Source organism: Pyxicephalus adspersus, chromosome 12, assembly GCF_032062135.1.
Source record: "Pyxicephalus adspersus chromosome 12, UCB_Pads_2.0, whole genome shotgun sequence".
Classification (NCBI taxonomy): Eukaryota; Metazoa; Chordata; class Amphibia; order Anura; family Pyxicephalidae; genus Pyxicephalus; species Pyxicephalus adspersus.
Genome location: NC_092869.1, coordinates 44,955,312 through 44,976,298, shown reverse-complemented (window position 1 = coordinate 44,976,298; position 20,987 = coordinate 44,955,312). Strand labels below are relative to the sequence as shown.

The 20,987-nt window shown below is 40.3% G+C and overlaps 1 protein-coding gene across 1 annotated transcript in view; it reads left to right on the top strand.

The window, feature by feature from the left end:
- KCNK10 (potassium two pore domain channel subfamily K member 10) overlaps positions 1 to 20,987 on the top strand; it is a 65,567-nt gene that overhangs the window by 18,679 nt on the left and 25,901 nt on the right. Inside the window, exon 2 of the mRNA XM_072428360.1 lies at positions 18,616 to 18,986. Within this exon, the coding sequence (XP_072284461.1) occupies positions 18,616 to 18,986 (371 nt within the window). The remainder of the gene's footprint in view (positions 1 to 18,615; positions 18,987 to 20,987) is intronic.

Sequence of the window (20,987 nt, the reverse complement as noted above, 5' to 3'; positions counted from 1 at the left end):
TGTGATGTGATTAAATTCTGACCTACAAACTTTGAGGTTTTGAATTATTTTTATTCGTTTATTAAATTTCCACACAAAGTGAGATGTCAGATAGTGGAGAGTAAAAGCGAAATGTTTGTAATGGGAGAAATGTTCTGATTTTTCTCTGAATATTTCAGCCGCCTCCGTAGTAGTAATAGTGATCATGTGATTGGAGTAATATGAATTGTTCTACAGACAATATATCTGTTACATTTCTAAATTAGGAAACAGTTATCATCAATTACAAGACTCAGTACATACATTACTGACATTTTAACATGAGTACATGATCAAAGACATTTTAATGATATTCAGGGGTAAAAAGATTTATTCTTTCAGAGGTTTGCCAGAACAAATATATTTAAAATTAAGGGTGGGGTAGCAAAAGGTTCTCATAAACAGCTATTGTTTTTGCAGAAATCATATCCAGCATTGCAGTGATATGACACCAATGACCCTTCCCTGCAGAACATTGACATAGTCCCATAGTATTAATGACCCATCCCTGCAGAGCGTTGCATAAGTGACATTTTCTTAGTGACTCTCTTCTGCAGAGCTCTGATATAGTAACATGATTTCAGGGACCCTTCCCTTCTGAGAACTGACATAGTAAACTGTAATGAAAGACCCACCCCTGCAGAGCATTGAAATATTGACATGGTATTAATAACCAACCCCTGCAGAGCATTGAATAAATGACATGGCCTTGGGGACCCTCCCCTGCAGAGCACTAAATAGGTGACATGGTCGTAGTGACCCTACTCTGAATAGAATTGATATAGTAACATTGTTTCAATTACCCTTTCTTGCAAAGAATTGGCATAGTAAAACATAATGAAAGACCAATTAAATATCGACATGGTCTTAGGGACCCTCCCCTCAGAGCACTAAATAAGTGAAATTATCTTAGTGACCCTCCCCTGCAGAGCAATAAATAGGTGACATGGTCTTAGTGACCCACCCCTGAATAGAATTGATATTGTAACATTGTTTCAATGACCCTATCCTGCGAAGAATTGGCATAGTAATATGCAATGAAATACCCACCCCTGCAGAGCATTGAATGAGTGACATTGTCCTATTGACCCTCCCCTGCACAGCACTGATATAGTAACATAGTTTCAATGACCCTTTCTTACAGAGAACTGACAAAAATTAGTAAAATACTTTTAGGGACCCCTCCCTGCAGAGCATTGACATGGTGACATAGTAATAATGACCCACCCCTGCAGAGCAATAAATAGGTGGCATGGTATAAGTGACCCACCCCTGCAGAGCGTTGAATAGGTGGCATGGTATAAGTGACCCACCCCTGCAGAGCGTTGAATAAGTGGAATGGTATCAGTGACCCACCCCTGCAGATCGTTGAATAAGTGGCATGGTATCAGTGACCCACCCCTGCAGAGCATTGAATAGGTGGCATGGTATCAGTGACCCATCCCTGTAGAGCGTTGAATAGGTGGCATGGTATAAGTGACCCACCCCTGCAGAGCATTGAATAGGTGGCATGGTATCAGTGACCCACCCCTGCAGAGCATTGAATAGGTGGAATGGTATCAGTGACCCACCCCTGCAGAGCATTGAATAGGTGGCATGGTATCAGTGACCCACCCCTGCAGAGCGTTGAATAGGTGGCATGGTATCAGTGACCCACCCCCGCAGAGCGTTGACAAATTGACATAGTATTAGTGATGGGCCACTTGTTGTGTCTTCAGAATAAGAAGTGATAGGAAATGTAATAAATAGGACAAAAGAAAACCTGACTGGAGTTTTATTTATTTCATTTCCCCCCAAAAAATTGGTTGAAGTTTTGCTTTAGTTGCCCTTTAATGCACAGGGTATCTAGTAGCACCCCTTGTGCCTCCTTCATCAGCTTGAATTTTGAATAATGAATATGATCTGAGTATAAGATCCGTGTGTGTTCTATTTGAATCTCGGCGTGATTGGTGGGTAAATAACATTTTCTGTTGAGGTTTTCTGTTCCTTTAAATTTGCTTCCAGAAGCTTCTGTGTACTTTATGTGTGAGAAGCTTTTCCTGCACCGCTCATTACACAAAAATAAATGATAACAGCAAAGAGTCTGTTAATTCCGTATGAAATCCAAGCTCCATTAGCTGGGAGAGCGGCAAGAAGACTGGGAGCAGGTAGACAGAAGGAACCAATAAATAAAGAAAAGACAGAAGTATTCATGGTGCCGGTGAGATCTCTGAGGAGTGCGGCACAGGGAGCGTCACCCACACATACCGCTGCGTGTACCACGGGGCAAAACAATCTTCTGCAGTGTTTTCTAGTAAATGTATTTATTTTGTTCCAGGAAAATGCAATGTGATCTAAGAATGATGTTTAGATGATGTGAAACAGATACCGAGAATTACACCCGGGGTACAGGACAAGTGAAGTGGTACTGTGCAGAGTCAATATATACAGAATAAGAACAGATACCGAGAATGACACCCAGGGTACAGGACAAGAGAAGTGCTTCCATAATGTTGCAGAGATGATGGCTCTGTTGGGAGTTATAATACGTCTCGGTGACCTGAACTGTCTTACGATCTGTTGGCAGCACGCTGCGCTCAGTTTTGTTTCCACTCCACCCAGTTTGCATTATTCAGGATGTGAAAGTCGCAGAGAGACCTGTGCCGGGGTAAAATTGTTCTGATAAGGCTGCCATGGCATGCATGTCTCGTACAGATGTGCAATTGTTAAAAAATGATCTTTATTATCAGACTGCACCGTCCTGTTCCATGGAGTGTAAGCTGCAGGTGCCACGTCTCATCCTCCCCATTGGTAACAATGATGGCTGTTGGTGGCTGGAAGATCCAAGGCGGAAGATTTCAAACCAATTTCAGCAATGCTAACACAACAATATCAACAATAGTACAAAGCTTTATTCAGAGTCATGTGATATTGTCCATGTTATACAGCTGGTTCACCATACAGAGAAACTCTATTTGCTAAGGCGGCAGATAATATGATAATTGGATATGGCTTACTCAGTCATATTAGTGGAAAAATTCATACTTTACTATAGAGATTTAAGAATTTCTAGCAGTGCATGGAAATATATCGGAGTATAATGGACCAATTTTAGTGGATGTCAATCATCCTTAATATAAATACCAATTATTATGGTATTATTATTATTATTATTAACAATCATATATAGCGCCAACATATTACACATCGCTGTACATAAAGAGATAAACAGCCCAAGATTTGTGTTGGTTTTTAGGAGAATTCACTGTCAGAGTCCCAGCCTAAGGTTATCATGGAAGAGAATGATAGAAAAGAAAGGAAGGACAGGCTTTTGTGGGGCCAGGAAAGTATTTGATAAAAAATTAAACTTTATTCATATTAAACAACCTAAAAGCTAGACAGAGACCGCCTATGCTAGTCCTAGCTTAACATAAGAGTATTGTTCTAGAGTCAAATTTATAGACAAATTTCAGCAATGTTATTGCATGCAAAGGTTGGATTTCCCTGCCTGACGTGTTTCGCCCCATGGGGCTTCCTCGGGGGGTTGGGAGATCATAATTGGATTGCTGAAACTTTGAACTTGGGACGGGGCCAGATATTGCTTATCATTCCTCAAGTGGAAAACAAGGGATATCTCTTTATATCAGATATTAGGGAGAGAAATATGCTCGGAAGATGAATATATTGGGGAATAGGTTCTTATGAGTGAAACATAATATCCAAATCGTTGGAAAGGAAACAGGAGGGAGATTTTAGTTTTTCTTGCTGAAAAGACCCAAGTTTTTATTGGAGGAAATGGAAGTTGATATCATAGAGGAACTCTGGCAGCCGTCCGAATAGGGGGCTGTACATTACATAAGGGTTGCAAATAACAGACAGATACAAAGACACAGGAGGAGGAGAGGAGCCTGACCCATGGAGCTTACAATCTAAGATGATCTTAGATCTAAACTTTAAAATTCTCCTTAAGAAGTAAAGGTTTATAATACACCCAAGGCATCCACCATCCACATTTATTGATTCCCATTCAGTTATTTGCCATTAGTAATTTCTATTGTGTGCTGCAAGGAGCAAATTGTTTGGATTTTATTACATGGGGGACACCAGAATATTCTTTGTGCCCTAATCCTATTTGATTTATTGTTCTTTTACTGAATAAAATGTTTTTGTGTTTATTTTTTGTGGTGCATTATAAACCCTTACTCCTTAAGGTGCATTTCATGGTTTGATATAAAAATTGACAATTCCCCAAAATCACACAGCAGACACCAATATCAGTGTAATGAAAACACATATATTAACCACTTTAGGATGCAAAATCGATTTATTATTCATTGCAAAAACATATTTTTATTATTATGTGTAAAATGCCAAAATTGAAGACAAGAAATTATATTTTAAAGATTATCATTTTAAAAAGTTCTATAATTGTATGTTCTCTTGGATTCCCCATGAGACACTTAGTATATTCTTATATGTTGTCTCCCTTAAATCATTACTCATTGGATATGTTGCAGCTTCTATGTACATATTCTGCATCATTACAAACTATAGATATTCAGTTCATAGATTTGGGGGACAAGAATCAGATTGGGGGGATTTTGTCAGGTCAGTGATAAGCTTTTGTTGCTATGAAATACTTCTATGGGCTTTACTTATAAAGACGTGAAGCTGACATTCACAAAAACATTCCCTGGTGGAGAATCTTCCATATCTATGTGCTTCAATGGCAGTAGTTGATTCTCCACCAGGGAATGTTTCAGTGAATGTCAGTGGTGTGTGCAGGATGCACAAAAAAAAACAAAAAAAAACAACTGGAAATGGAATTAATAAGAAATAGAACTATCTAGTGTAGGTTATTGAAAATCATTGCTGTTTGATAACTGATCTTGTATAATCTCTATGCAGAATGTTTTGGATAGCTCTCCAGGCCATTAGATCTCTTCCTAAATGTATATGTTGCAGCTCTCACCTAATAGAAACTTTGCTCCAACCTATTTAGAGTGGGAAGTACGAGGGGGTGATGAGAAGTTCCTGGCTTTGCCCAGAAAGAAGAGAGCCAGAGTTATGAAATAACACATTTATTAAAGATATTCCCCCCTGAGACTGATGCAGTTGGTACAGCAATGTTGCAGCTTTTCTAGACCATTCAAATAAAAGTCCTTTGGTTGGGCTGCAAACCAGCTCTCAGCTGCATCTTTGACATCTGAAATGTCCTCAAAACGTTGCCCCTTCAGGTGTTTCTTCAAATTCGGGAACAGATAATAGTCCGAAGGGGGCAGGTCAGGTGAGTAGGGGGGATGGTGGACCAATTGGAAACGCAGGGTGTTCAATCAGGCAGCCACAACGTTGGACGTGTGCGCAGGTTCATTGTCCGGCAAAAAAAAGATCAACTTTCGTCTTAAATGCCTCCTTCAGCTGGTCCAGGAGGTTAGCATAATACTGTCCGGTGATATTAGAGCCCTGAGGTAGGTAGTCCACCAACAGAATACCGTCTTTGTCCCAGAAAACGGGCGCCATGACTTTTTTGGAACTTTTTTGGGTTTGGAACTTCTTCGGCCGTGGGGACCCGCTTTGGCGCCAGTCCATTGACTGTTCCTTGGTTTCAGGATCATGGATTTGGAGACAAGATTTTCCTCTCAGTCACTAACCTAGCCAAAAAGTCCTGTGCAGCTTCAAAATGGGCCAAAACGTCTTTGGATGCTTCAACTCGTTCCTTCTTCTGATCACTGTTCAAACATTTTAGCACCCACTTCGCTGAAAACTTGCGCATGTCTAGGATAGGGGTGATAACAAACCCAACACACTCACGTGAGATGTCAAGTATCTGGTCTTTTTTGTGGATATTCGCCGGTCCTCAAGAATCAGCTCATGGACAGCATCGCAGGTTGCCGGGTCAGTTGCGGTTGGGGGGGGCGTGCACTGCGGGGTTCATCTTCAACGGTGAAATACCCCGTCTTGAAACGAGATATCCAGGTTCTGACAGTGCTGTAGGAAGAACACTTCTCCCCCAGTGTTTGTGACATCTCAGTGTAAATGTCCTTTGCTGACTTTCCCTGGAGAAACAAAAACTTCATGACGGCCCGTAACTCCAACAACGTGAAACTTGCTTGTGCCTCTGCCATCACAGCCTCTCACTAAAGGAAAAACTGTTTTAAGAATCGCAAAGACCTGATATTTGCACAGTTACATATTAAGATATTAGGCTGTCATATGCCACACACTCATTTTTCTATTTCATTTGGAAGGGGGCAAAGCCAGGAACTTCTCAGCACCCCTTCGTAAAATGATGATCAAATAGAACTTGCTTTGTTATAATAAAACACAGCCAACACGTTTCATAGCTGCTGAGTTACTTCATCAGGTTTGAGGAATTTGGGCTATGAAAGTTTACAGGTAGTCCCCGAGTTAAGGACATCTGACATACACAAGACTCCTAGATACGAACGGAGCTTCCCTGCTCATTTGTGTGCAGGTACCAGGCTTTATGGAGGGGAAGGGGTCTTGCACAGAAAATTTTGCTAAACAAAGCTGAGACTGAGCTCTTCTGCAACCTCTTGTAACTCCTTATTGACCAAGACAAACTCTGCAGTTGTTTCTTTTTGCATATCAAAGCACAGCTTGCTCCAGAAGTTAATGAATGTTTAGGTCCCATAAAGTTTTTTTCCTTGCTTTGTTTGTGATAAACTCATAATGAGGATGTTATACAGTAACTGACACCTCACTACCTAATAATATGTTGAGACAAACATCTGTCCTAATTGCATTTAATAAAATAATGTACCTGTTCCAACTTACGTACAAATTCAACTTAAGAACAAACCTACAGTCCCTATCTCGTATGTAACCCGGAACTACCTGTAATTGAAAAACATTATGTTTGGTTCTATAATGGATTTTGGGACAAAGTAATATGTATTTAGGTATTTCAGATATAAAATCTGCATGCAGACACTTTGATGAGTATGGTGTATGTATAAATTGTGGTGAATAAGAAGCACTATGATTTAAATAGCAACAAATACTTAATACATATTGTATACCTATACACAAAATAGTTGTATAATACATAATTAATATTAAGGTTACAAAATAATGAATATTTAAGGTTATAAATCTTTAAAAGTACTAATCATGACTGTATAGAAATAACACTGGGATAGCAGTATAGATGGAGGAGGGGGTAGTGATCGGGCAATCCTTCTGATCTTTACATTGACATAACAACATATTGAGCACGGTGTACCTCTTAGATGGTCGGTGTCCCCAGGGAAGTGTTTGGATCGTGACTACATATGTAAGCGTCCTCTGAAGTCTTTGGGAAACCATAGAAACAAGACAGTTATAAATCAGTAAGAGACAATGATGAGATTATTCGCATTAGGCTGATTACATTGATATGTATGTCTGGGGATTAGATACTACAGACTGCACTATAGTATTCTGGTACTTCGGTGTCAGACGATGGCGCTGTTCAGTTTTGCACGCTACATTTCTTTTTAACCGATTCATGGTCACCATTAGTTCAAGCATCAATGTATTTCAAAGAAATTTATTGTCAGCCAATGTGTAATAGGCTCAAATCTGTCCTCATGCCAGGTAGCTACACACATGCTGAAAGTAGAAATATGGAGTGTGGTAGAAGTGTCCAAGTCAGTGTTTCTCAAACTTTTTACATGGGGAACCCTTGAAATATGTTTCAGGTCTTCAGGGAACCCCGGCTATAATTACTATATCCACAGATCACAGTATATTAGTGTGGTGGTCAGTGAGAAGAATTCCTCTTACATTGCTGGCCATTGGGAAGAATGTCACCCTTACAAAAATTGCTGGAATCAGTTAAACTGGCCTAGGAGGGAAAAACTGGTCATTGCCCAAGGAACCCCTAACAACCCCTGGAGGAACCCTGGTTGGGAAACTGCTCTTCACTGTAGGGTAATTGGGCAGGGGGGAATATGAGGGTGGACCTTTCGTAGAATAAGAACAAGGTTCAAAAAATAGGCAGAGAATGGGGCAGTGGCACAGAGACTGGCAATGATTTGGTCTGAAATGTATTCCTACCCTCCTATGTTCAACAAAATATTGAGGCCCTCAATGCAGAATTTCCCCAGCTCAATGAACCCTCTGCCATTCTGTTATTTTGGGACCCCTGCCAAGTTTGCCCCCTTTCCTGAAATTGTATGTATATTCTGCATTCATATATCCTACAAACCCGGGCATTTTGCCTGCAGACTAGTTGCCGCCTGGTCATTACTTTGATGAGACAATGCTACATCATTGGCAATGTTACTGTCTTTCCTTCTCGTAAATGCATTTGGCTTTAATTAATATCCAGGGTAGGGTTTGCAAAATAAAATAAAACGAGTATGTGGCGGTGTGACTGGCGGTGTCAGTGTGGAAACAGCAGCACCACTTGCTAATTTTTTGCACAAGGAGATTTGCAGATTTCAGATGACACACAGGAGCCTTTCCGCTCTTCATTACTTATTTCCCCCAGGCCAAGGAGTTTTATGGCTTGGCAGAAGGTAAAAAGTTTCTTATTCTCAGCATTCAAATAGCATGTAATAATGGAAGGAAACGCTGACAGATGGAGCCCAAACATTATTCTAACTTCCAGCAAGTGCAGAAAATGCAGAATGCCAGTGCTCAGCTCGCTTGGTAAAGGGGCCACATTTACATCCGGATATTGTGAGACCACCATTAGCTCATAGGTTTCTGTTATATCTGTAAATATGGAAATAACATCACAACCAAACCAACAGCGATCCTAACCTAACCTGAAACTTAATATAAAAACCCAAACTCAGGGCTCAATTTACCGGATTATTTCCATGGCTTTCTAACAAATCAATCTCTGTTTAAATCTTTTACCCACAAATGTATTTCTTGCCCAGCTCTAAAGGATTCACCTAATGATCAGTGGACAATTTAACAAATTTGATTGCATTGACATCAAATTTAATAACACAATGGTCACATGACGGATTGATAAAGGCTTTACTTACCCTTTGGGACCCATTTAAAGTTCATTGTATTCTTTAAAACCGCCAAAATAATTTTGCTTTGCCCATTGACTCCAAAGAATGACTTCAAATGGCAAATTTCACTAAAACACCATTATTGTTACCTAAATCTTAATAAATTGAAAACTTTCAGCTTTCACCCAATTCTAGTTCATATACCCAGATTAATCAGAACTCTAAAATAACCCGCTAGTCAGATTGGAGATGATCCAAGTGTGCCAAGGATAACAATGTGGCTGTACAGAAAAGGAGCCCCAGAATTTCCAGCCAGAAGGATCGGCCCCAGCAATTTTCATTGTGAATTTAAAGTCCAGAAAGAAGCTGCTTATGGATTTTTTGTGTTTTATTTAGGACATACTTAAGCAGAAAGCCAATAAACAGCTGGATTGTGAAGGGCCACAGTCTGCTCTTCAAGTATATGTCCTCATAACACCGGCTGAATCAATATCATGTCATAGGTCAGCGCTCCTTTCCTGCACTCATAGGGAACCTTTTATTGCTGCATGAAATGTGTGAATACACAACATGCTTTTACCAGAACATTTCAGGGTTTTCTTTCCTTTTAATGAATTATTTTTTTGTGGACATGTGACATTTTCTATAACATTGTGCATTATCTTCTAGTAAAATACCCCTGTAATGTCTGGACCTGAACTGGTAATTTGTCCTATTGATTCCACTCCATGGACTGATGAACGATTTCACAACCATGGACTAATGACAGATTCCAGACGAGTACTGTTCAATGATTTTGACAACATTGACCGTGGATTGAATATTTATGTAATTTCAGCACCAAGGACAGCTGAATGATTTAACATTGTGGGTGAATCAATAATTGGAACACCAAAGGCTAGTCAATGATTTTACCACAATAGACTAATGAATGATTTTGGCACCATAGACTGATGAATAGTTTAAGCAGCATGTACTGATAAATGATTTCGGCAGCATGTACTGATAAATGATTTCGGCATCATGGACTGATGAATGATTTCAGCACCAAGTACTGATGAATGATTTCGGCAATTTAGACTGATAAATGTTTTCGGCACCATTGACTGATGAATAATTTCAGCACCGTGGACTGATGGATGATTTTGGCACCATGGACTGATGAATGATTTTGGCACTAAACACTAATGAATGATTTTGGCTCTATGGAATGATGAATGATTTTGACACTATAGACTGATGAATGATTTCGGCACTTTAGACTGATGAATGATTTTGGCATCATGGACTGATGAATAATTTAGGCACCAAGTACTGATGAATAATTTGGCATCATGGACTGATTAATGATTTTGGTACTTTAGACTGATAAATGATTTCGGCACCATGGACTGATGAATATTTTCAGCACCTTGGACTGATTAATGATTTCAACACCATGGACTGATGAATGATTTTGGCACCTTGGACTGATGAATGATTTTGGCACCATGGACTGATGAATGATTTACATTTATAGACTGTTTAACGATTTCAGCACCATGGACAATAATCTGAGCACTATGAACTAATTAATGAATAATTGCTGATTAATTTAACATTGTGGATGAATCAATGATCTGAACTTCATGGACTATATCATGATTTCAGCACCATGGACTGATGAATAATTTAAGCACCAAGTACTGATGAATGATTTCGGCACTAAAGACTGATGAATGATTTCGGCACCATGGGCCGATGAATAATTTCAGCACCGCAGACTGATTTATGATTTCAGCACCATGGACTGATGAATGATTTACCATTGTAGATGAATCAATAATCTGAACATTATGGGCTAGTTCATGATTTCAGTACTGTGGACTGCTGAATGATTTTCCTTTATAGGCTGTTTAACAATTTCAGCACCATGGATAATAATCTGAGCACTATGGACTAGTTAATGATTTTATCACCATTAGTTGCTGATTAATTTAACATTGTGGATATATCAATGATCTGAACTTCATGGACTATATCATGATTTCAGCACCATGGATTGATAAATGATTTAGCTTTGTGAATTGTTGAACAATTTCAGCACTATGAACAACAATCTGAGCACTATGGACTAGTTAATGATGTTATCACCATGAATTGATAAATGCTTTTGAATTATTAAATGAATGAATGAAATGATGAAACATTGGGAGTTGTTGAACAATATTAACACCATGGACAATAATCATAACACCATAGCCTAATTCATGATTTCAGCACCATAGACCTTATAAATGATTTTATCAGGATGGATTGATGAATGATTAAGTTTTGTGGAATGTTGAACAATTTTAGCTCCATGGACTAATTCATGATTTCAGCACCATGGATCAATGAATGATTTAGCATTGTGGATTGTTGAACAATTGTTGTTTTAGCACCATCGGCAGTCCAAGGACTATTTATCAATTTTCTACACCATGGACTGATGAATGATTTACCATTATAGAGGGAAAAAAAATCCAAACACTATGGGCTAATTATTGATTTTACCACCACTGACTAATTCGCAATTTTGGCACCACGGATTGCTAAATGATTTATCTTTGTGGACTGGTAAACACTTTCAGCACCACGGGCAGTAGCCTGAGTCCATGGACTAAATTCATGATTTCAGCACCATGGACTAACTAAGAATTTGCATTTTAGACTGTTGAATATTTTCATCATCATACACAATATTCTGAACACCATGGACTGATGAATGATTTCAGCACCACGGAGAGCTCCAAAGACCTTTTATCTTTTAGAGTTACCATATCATTATCAATATTTTAAATATAACAATGTTTTAACCTTCTGTACTTTGTAACAAATTAAATATCATCATTGTGTTGTCTAGGGAAAGCAATGACATATAAATGAATTCTGTTTGACCAAGGCATAGTATTTTAGGGCATGGGGTGTGGGGACTGCTTTTCACTGTTTGATATTCCGTAATGACATGAAGTGATGTGACACAGGTGACAGGTGACACTGATATATTCCACCTATCCTAGACTGCTCATAGTATAATATTAGCTCCCATGCCATGGACCTGTTCTTGGGTAGAAACTTTGAGCTTGGTTGGTTCTGGGGTGACACATAAGTGTTATAACTATAATTAATTACTACAAATGTAGGTATTATATATTATGCAGAATAAGAGTCAGATCAAAGAGCACCTGTCCTGAGACACATGACAGCTGCCCCCTGTTGGAGGAATGAAGCATGTCATGTTGATCCTCTGTCTTCTATACACAGAAAAGTTTTCCATGCTGAAGATCTGTCTGGTGATGTTTGTTTGGCACGGTTTTGTATCTAGCGGTGAGCTGTACTCAGGATATGGATGTCAGATAACATTGTTGGGCCCTCCGGGGACTCTGAGGTTTGGCTGTGTTTCTCTGCCTGAGACTCGGTTTGGTCTCTGAGCTGTAACGTTCGGGGACTCAGCTGTGTGATAAACACATCGAATTACCAGCCACATTTTTGGCTTCTTCAGTCACACAGGTGATGATTACCTACCTGTAGGTGACACAGGCAGGGAACCCCCCAGCACAGGCAGGACTCACCTCTCCAGGCAGGTAAGAGTAGCAGCACAGCAAACCTTTCACATAGCAATAAAGTAGTTAACGATTAGATGAAAACATTCACGGTTTGTTATTGGAGTGAATGCTATGTAATTACCGTGTTAGAGATAATCAAGATAGATGACAACACTCTGGGGACCGCCATAGAGGGAAATAAAGTGTGTTCCCAGTGACAACTCCATTTGTATGTTTTACCAGAGCAATTTTGGGGGTTGTCCATAGCTGGGTGTTAGACAATGCAATCAGCATTCCGGCTGAACAACAATAAATAATCTGAAGGGACAGTGAATGTATTGGGATCTGTGAATTAGGTGCACACTGGGCATTCATTTAAACAGCGTAGAGGAGAGATAGACTTATCCTAATATTTTTTAATTCCTATATTTCCCTGAAACGTAGTTTTTCCCTGTCCAGAACGGTCAAACTATCTAATCAGCTAATTTTCGGTTACTGCAAGCAGAGGTTACCTATTATGCCAAATGTGGTTAAACATCAGCGAATATAAAGTAAGTTACATTTCTGTATTCCTGACATCACTATATACCAATTCATACAAGATATTATACATTGATAATATTATATATATTATGATATATATGATTACCTAACAATTGTAGCAGGTGATATAACTAATTGTAGAAGCTGATATGACTAATTAATAGCCGCCATACCCATGGCATGAGCAAGTGAATATTTAATAGACATAGTATGAAAAAGTCTAAGGTCTTCCAATCCCCTGAGGAAGCCCTGTTGGGTGAAACGCGTCGGGTCTTGAGACTTTGCTGATAATACCACAACGCACTATCTTATCAATGATTTAACCTAAGCCTAGTGTAACTGCTTTAGTGTAAGGTCTAGTGCAGTAGTGTTTAGTTTTCGTATTACTAATATGATTAAATAAAGTACAAAGTTTTTATTTAAGCACATGTCCTGCCTATAAAAGCCAATCTTTTCTCTGTCTCTCTTCTGCACTATACTGAACCCTCAGGCTAGGCACCATTGAATTTAGTAGATTCTTTCCTTGGTGAATCCTTATTCTAACATTCATTTATAATGATGTACTGGAACAATGAAACACGATTACTGTGGAGGACGTCCCATTGACTTCCTGTCTATATGCACGATAGTGGAGGCTGAAAGGGCTTGTTGATGGTGACAACAGTAGGCTATGTATGTGTGATGAGTGTAGAAACGGGCAGCTGTTGTCAGAAGCCACCTAGACAAAATTACAATGTAGGAACTAAAATTGGGAGAGAAGGATAGGGTGTCGTCACCCTATAACAAGAAAAACCCAGTCAAGGATCTTCATGGCACGATTGCCAGTGAATACATATATGCAAACCAATACCCCAGGACTCGGTAAGGGTTGCAGAGCTCTGGCTTTGACTAATTAGGGTGTGTGTCAGACAGACCACTGCTTCCAGCAAGGGTCCTGGCACGAGACAGGCTTTTCTACTCAGGCTGTGGCTGCTTTACCCACCATTATTTTGATGCTCACTCTGATGGGCAACAGAAGCACAGCAGATGTAAACTTGTTCTATGTTTCTCCGTGTGCCCTACATACGGTACAAGAAATCATTGCGTCTCTCCTTCAGTGATTCAGCATCATAAATATCTGAACCAGCAGACACAGAACATCTTGTTCTAGCTTGTTCACAGACAGACAAGGCCCGCTACGTCTCTTGTGTTAATTCCTTCCTGATACACAAGCAGCTCTCAAACTGTCGGCAAAATTCTGGTGGACCAGGGGGGATTCTATAACCGTATCTGTAATACCAGGCCAATGACATGGATAGGGCCGGTGCACACAGCTGGGTTTTACTAGTTGTGTCGTGTGTATGAACGATCAGATCTAATCGGGAGCTCCTCTGTCCTGTGGGATACCCCATCCCAACCATAATCAGGGAGGCAGAGTATTATATATGTGGGCTATGTCTTCCAAATAAACATTTATGGATTAGAAAATTGGTCATTCAAGCACCAAACTTCCAATGGATCTGTTTGTATGTAATATCCATAAAGAGGACCTGTTACCAAGAGAGATAGAAAATGTTGAAATTCATCAAAGCTCAGCGTTATAATGTAATACTGTCATTGTATATTAGTATACTACATACACTGGCCACTTTATTGGGTACACCTTGCTAGTACCAGGTATTGCCTTTTGCGATACTGCCTTATGGAACAGATCTATCAATATGCTGGAAAATCTTTATTGCTAAACATTGACATGATAGAATCACGTAGCTGCTGCAAATTTATTAGCTGGTCGCCTATGATGGGAATTTCCCATCCACCACATCTCTATGGCGCTCTATAGGATGGAGACCTGGTGACTTGGAGGACATTTGAGTCCAGTGACCCCATTGTCCAGTGACCCCATGTCTTACATGATTTCAGCTTTGTCACACGGCGTGTTGTCCTCCAGGAAGTAATCATTAGAAGACGGGGACACTGCAATCATAAAGGGATGGGCATAGCCAGCAAAAGTACTAAGGATGGATGTGACATTTAAACCATGACCAATGGGTGCTAAGGGGCACAAAGTGTGCCAAGAAAATACCCCCCACATCATTACATGACCACAACCAACCTGAACTAGTGATACCGGGCGGGATAGATCCATGCTTTAATGTCACCAAATTCCGACCATCTGAATGCAGCAGCAGAAAACAAAACTCATCAGACTAGGCAATGGTCCAATCTTCTCTTGTCCAATTTTGGTGAACCCCCTTGTACAGTGTGGCCTCAGGTGCCTGTACTTAGCTCACAGAAGTGGCCCCTGGTGTGGTCTCCTGCTGCTGTAGTCCATCAGCTCCAAGGTTGGACGTGTTGTGCATTCCGAGATTCTCCCCTACAAACCTCCAGTCTAAGTGTTTTTTGGGGGGGTTCCTGTTGCCTTTCTATCATCTAGAACCAGTTTGGCCATTCTTCTCTGACCTCTGGCACCAACAAGGCATTTTCACCCAGGGAACTGCCATTCACTGGGTATTTTCTCTTTTTCAGACAACTCTCTGTAATCCCCAGAGATGGTTGTAGGTAAAAATCCCAGCGGATCACCAAAATACTCAGACCAGCCCACTTGACTCCAGCAATCATACCATGTTCAAATTCACTTTGATCAGGGGTGTCCAAACTTTTTGCAAAGAGGGCCAGATTTGGTGAAGTGAAAACGTGTGGGGGGCAACCACTAACCATGGTTTGTGTGGGCGTGGTCTGCGCTGGTCCCGCACAACACCCACCCACCAGGGTGACGTGAGGGATTCCCTGTGCACGGAGTCTGGTGTCAATGCGGGCTCTATGCAAAGCACGTTCTTAGAATCAGAGTGGGCGTGGTCCGTGCGGGTTCCACGCAGCATATGCCCACTATATTGACGTAGGAGATTCCCTGTGATAACAGGGGCTGTGGGCCAGTGGAAATCTGAACACGGACCGCTATAGGCCCCCCGGGCCGGAGTTTGGACATGCCTGACTTAGATCATCTTTCTTCCCCATTCTCATGCTCAGTTTGAACCTTATCAGGTTGTCTGGATGATGTCTACATGCAGTCATGTGATTGTTTGGTAAGATAATTGGGTTACCAAGCAGCTGAACAGGTGTACCTAATAAACTGTCCAGTAAGTGTATTACTATATAATATTCACTAGAGGATGAAGTTATGAATAATTATCCCCAGGCATAGAGCTCCTGAATACACCAGACTCTATGGGGTCCCAGGCCTGGGGAGACCCTCTGTCCACTGATTGCCCATTGCTGATGACGTTGCAGTGCCAACGTGACTTCAGCATTGTCTTGGTCTGTTCTATAATCATCATATGCATCACATATGACAACTCAACTGTAACCCTAGAAAACTGATCTTTAAAAAACATAAAAGTGAGATAATGAATCATGTACTCAGCTTTACTTTATGTCTGTAGGTCTGAGCAGGCTGCTGATCATTGGAGAGACCAATATTCACATTTTGATACCCTTAAAATGTTGAATGAAAACCTTAGGAGGAGCACCAAGGATTTTATCATTGATCATTTTGTTATCATGTTGCAATAAAAAATAATCTGATATAAAATGATATTGAGGATACTTAGCTGGCAGGGGAGATACAATGATCAGGAAATTGTTCTGAGGGAGATCAGTAGGCTGGGGGTTGTATTATAAAATGATGAGAGTGATATAATACACACACCAGCTAATATGGATATTACACACAAAGGGCTCTATTTATAAATCATAGAATCTGATATTCCCTGGTGGGAATCAATTTATACTATTTTTTTATAACATTTTATTTTTTTATGTATTTTACAACAATAACAATAAACAAAATTGGATACAAAACATAAAAAAACAGGTAACAATATGCTTTTCTCTATGTTAAAATAATTTAAATATATACATTTATGCTATTGAAACACATGGACCTGGAAAATTCCCACCAGGCAATGTTTGAGGGAATTTCATATTCATTGTTTTATAAATAGAGACCTAAGATATTGTAAAGGGATTTATGGTCCATGTAACATTTTTTGGAAAATGTCCATTTATACAATCTGTTCGCCATGATCTATAACTGTAGACAAATTCTCATGGCAACAAGTTATATCCCACGATTCTTATTACTCGCCATGGATAATACAAATGAGCACATAGGGTAAGAGGAACCTTGTATTAATATATTCATGTTTTCATTGATTGGAAGAATGATTTCTCTGTTAGTTTATAATTGTGGGGGATTCTATTGATGATGAAAGATGGCGCTCTGCGATAAGCAGATGGTGAGTCCATAGGCAGATGCGGAGCTCAGCGGAGGCAGTGAGCGGGGTCACAGACGTGTAAACATATCATCCATGCTGATAACTACAAGACAGATTTTTGGCTCTTAGATTGCAATTGGAGAGCTCTCAAAGCGGGCTGAAGATATGATTGCAAGCTCTGCTGCACAAATCTATTACAAACCGGTCTGTTGGGTTGTTTGCATATAATGCATTATTCCTAACAAGAAACTTCCATTATTGGTTCCATTTTTACTCTGTGACTATATCATTGTTATCTGTTCTGTAGTCCTGCCTGCAGTGACAACGTGCTCTGTGTATGTATGGTGCGTGGGGTCACCCTAGGATGGGGGAAACAAGATAGAAAAAATAATTGATGGGACTACATTTAAGGACTTGTAAATGTTTGTTTTTGGGTTTAGAAGAGTTTATAGATATCATTCACATGTTCTGCATCATTAGTCCTGCATGTTGGTAGGTGAGCTGCTCTGAGTAATCTTCCAATTCTTCATTCTGGGAGATGGCACATGTTTCCCCCACAATGGTACCTTGCAGTTCATTGACAAACATTAAGGAACATCAACTTTTATTATTGCAATACAAGACATCAGAAGACCCCTGGCACGGCCCGCTGGCTTGCATTAGGCTTAGTTTTTAGTTGTATCTGGTGTGAATGAGCTTTTTGTTGGCTGCGGAATAGAAGTGGGCGACTTCAAGGCTGCTGAATAAAATAACAAAGCGACTCCAGGTGTACAGTGACATGCTGATTTTAAAACTCCATACTCCTTCATTATCGGCGTACATTACAAGGTGGCTGTAGATCGCGTTGTCTGGAATCAGCGTGTTGGAATTTCCTAATGTATCATTATCAGAAACATTATTATTAATATAATCCCTCATAATATTACTAGCAAAGAAATAAAAAAAAAAGTCACCTACAGTCTGCATTGCTGATTGGTGGATATTTTGTATACTGATACATTAATGTTGCAGTACAGTATTATACAGCAATGCCTAAAGTGGACCTGTCACCAGATATAAATGTCTGACATATCATTTGATGCAGACTCTCATCACATGACATGATCATTGGGGGAGAAGAGACTTCCTCCTGCCTAGGCAAAATAAACTGGAGCTCCAAGATAACTTTTATTAATAACAGTTGGAAGTTTTTACTGCTGCATTCATGCAGATTTATAAAGTAACTATTGAGAAGTGTAATAAACATATTGTTTTTTTTCTATTTCTCTCTTTCAGTGGCGGTACCCTCGACTGTGCCATCGCCTGCTCCCCTGCCTGTGCCCCCTCCTGATCCGAAGCCCAACGGGCACCACTCCACCCCTACCCCGACCCCTACACCGACCCCCCGAATGTCAGTGTGCTCCCGGACAACCGTGGTCTCCACAATGGACAATACAGTCAGAGGGCTGCACTCCGTCATGAAATGGAAGACAGTCTTGGCAATCTTCGTGGTGGTGGTGGTGTATCTGGTCAGCGGTGGACTTGTATTTCAAGCTCTAGAACAGCCATTCGAAAGCAGCCAAAAAAGCGCTATAGCCCAAGAGAAGGCGGAATTCCTGCAGACCCATTCTTGTGTCACCCAGCAGGAGCTCGATGCTTTGATTAAGGTGAGAAATGATTCGAATATTGAAACGGTAACCCCACTATACACTGTCTGTATCTCTGACATTGGACCTGATTTATTAACGCTCTCCAAGGCTTGAGAGAATACACGTTCATCAGTGTACCTGGGTGATCAAGCAAACCTGGAATGGATCTAGTCCAGGATTCAAAACTTTTGCTCAGCAAATTACTTTGAAGATATCCATTCCAGGTTTGCTAGATCACCCAGCTTTAATGATGAAAGTGTATCCTCTTCAACCTCATAGAGCTTTATTACATCAGGTTTATTAAAGCTCTTAAGACTGGAGAAAATTATAATGGGTGATCCAGCAAACCTGGAATGGGTCTAGTCCAGGATTCAAAACTTTTGCTAGCAAATTACGTTCAAGATATCCATTCCATGTTTGCTGGATCACCCAGCTTTACTGATGAAAGTGTGTCCTCTCCAGCCTCATAGAGCTGGGCCATTGATTTATTAAGGCTCTTCAAGACTGGAGAAGATAGATTACAATGGGTAACCCAGCAAACCTGGAACAGATTTCATAAAAATCCTTTGCTATTAGTCAGAAAATGTTTTCAGACCTGGACCTGTATCATCCAGGTTCTCCCATAATATTCTATCCTTTCCAGTCTTTCAGAACTTTAATAAATCAGGTTTATTGTATTGTGTTGTAGAACATTGTAACATATTGGATTCATTAGATACATGCGTCTTCTCCAATGCCCCTGTAGAGTTTTTTTCATTCATTTTTATTTGTGTAATGCTGGAGTTATATAGACCCGTCCGACGTTCGTACTGCAAACATATCTTTGTACAATTCATATAAACCTCAATACAAGAATTGCAATCCCTAAACTGTTCCCAATAATAAATACTGATGATCGTCATGATAAAATCCCAGCTTCGGGGAATTCAGCTTACCGTATATTCTCAGCTCTATAAATCATAAATGTCCCTGTGTAGCCGGATAATGTCCTCGGATGTCATTCTGAGCGCTGGACCTATGAGTTGTGTTATGATGAAGGACGGGTTTATAATCGGAGAATGGTCATTGGTTGTGACATTAGGAAGTGGCAGATTATCCCGGGGAGGAGGTCATTGTCAGTGTTGATATGACAATTACATGTGACTCAATAACAGTTATTTAACAGCATGAATGTATTTCCAAACCTTCTGTGTCCTCCTCCATCATCCTCGGTGACTCATCCTGTACAGAACAAACACAGATTTTCCTATTTTCCTACACAATTATCTTCTATCCAGTAAACTGTTTATATTTGTGTGCCTGGAAATCCATTCTACTGTGTAAGCAATTCATCCGAGTGCAAGTCAGACGAGAGACAACTGATCTTTGCTTGGGGACTGAGAGGGGTCCTTCTTCTTGGCTGTGTTCACATTAATTCTGTAATAATGCTGGGGTACTTTTTACTTTACATCCTAGCTAACATTTTTATGTATTTTTGTAGAAGCCTAACAGAAATTTACTGAACATTTTTGATGAGTTTAAATTGGTGACTTGGACATCCAAGTCCCTATCCTACTGTCTTAGCATTGGCTGTCAGTCCCACCAGGTCCCCCTTATATCTTCATATGACTGGCAGTTCTTCCAGATCCCCCTTCTATCTTAGTATGACCTCCAGTCCCACCAGGTTCCCCCTCTATTTTAGTATGACTGCCAGTTCTACCAGATCCCCCTTATATCTTAGTATGACTGCCAGTCCCACCAGGTCCCCTCTCTATCGTAATATAACTGCCAGTCCCACCAGGTCCCCCTTCTATCTTAGTAAAACCGCCAGTCCCACCAGGTTCCGATTCTATCTTAGTATGACCGCTAGTCCCACCAGGTCCCCCTTCTCTCTTAGTATGACTGTCAGTCCCACCAGGTCCGCTTCTATCTTAGTATGACCTCGAGTCCCACCAGGTCCCCCTTCTATCTTAGTATGACCTCCAGTTCCACCAGGTCCGCTTCTATCTTAGTATGACCTCGAGTCCCACCAGGTCCCCC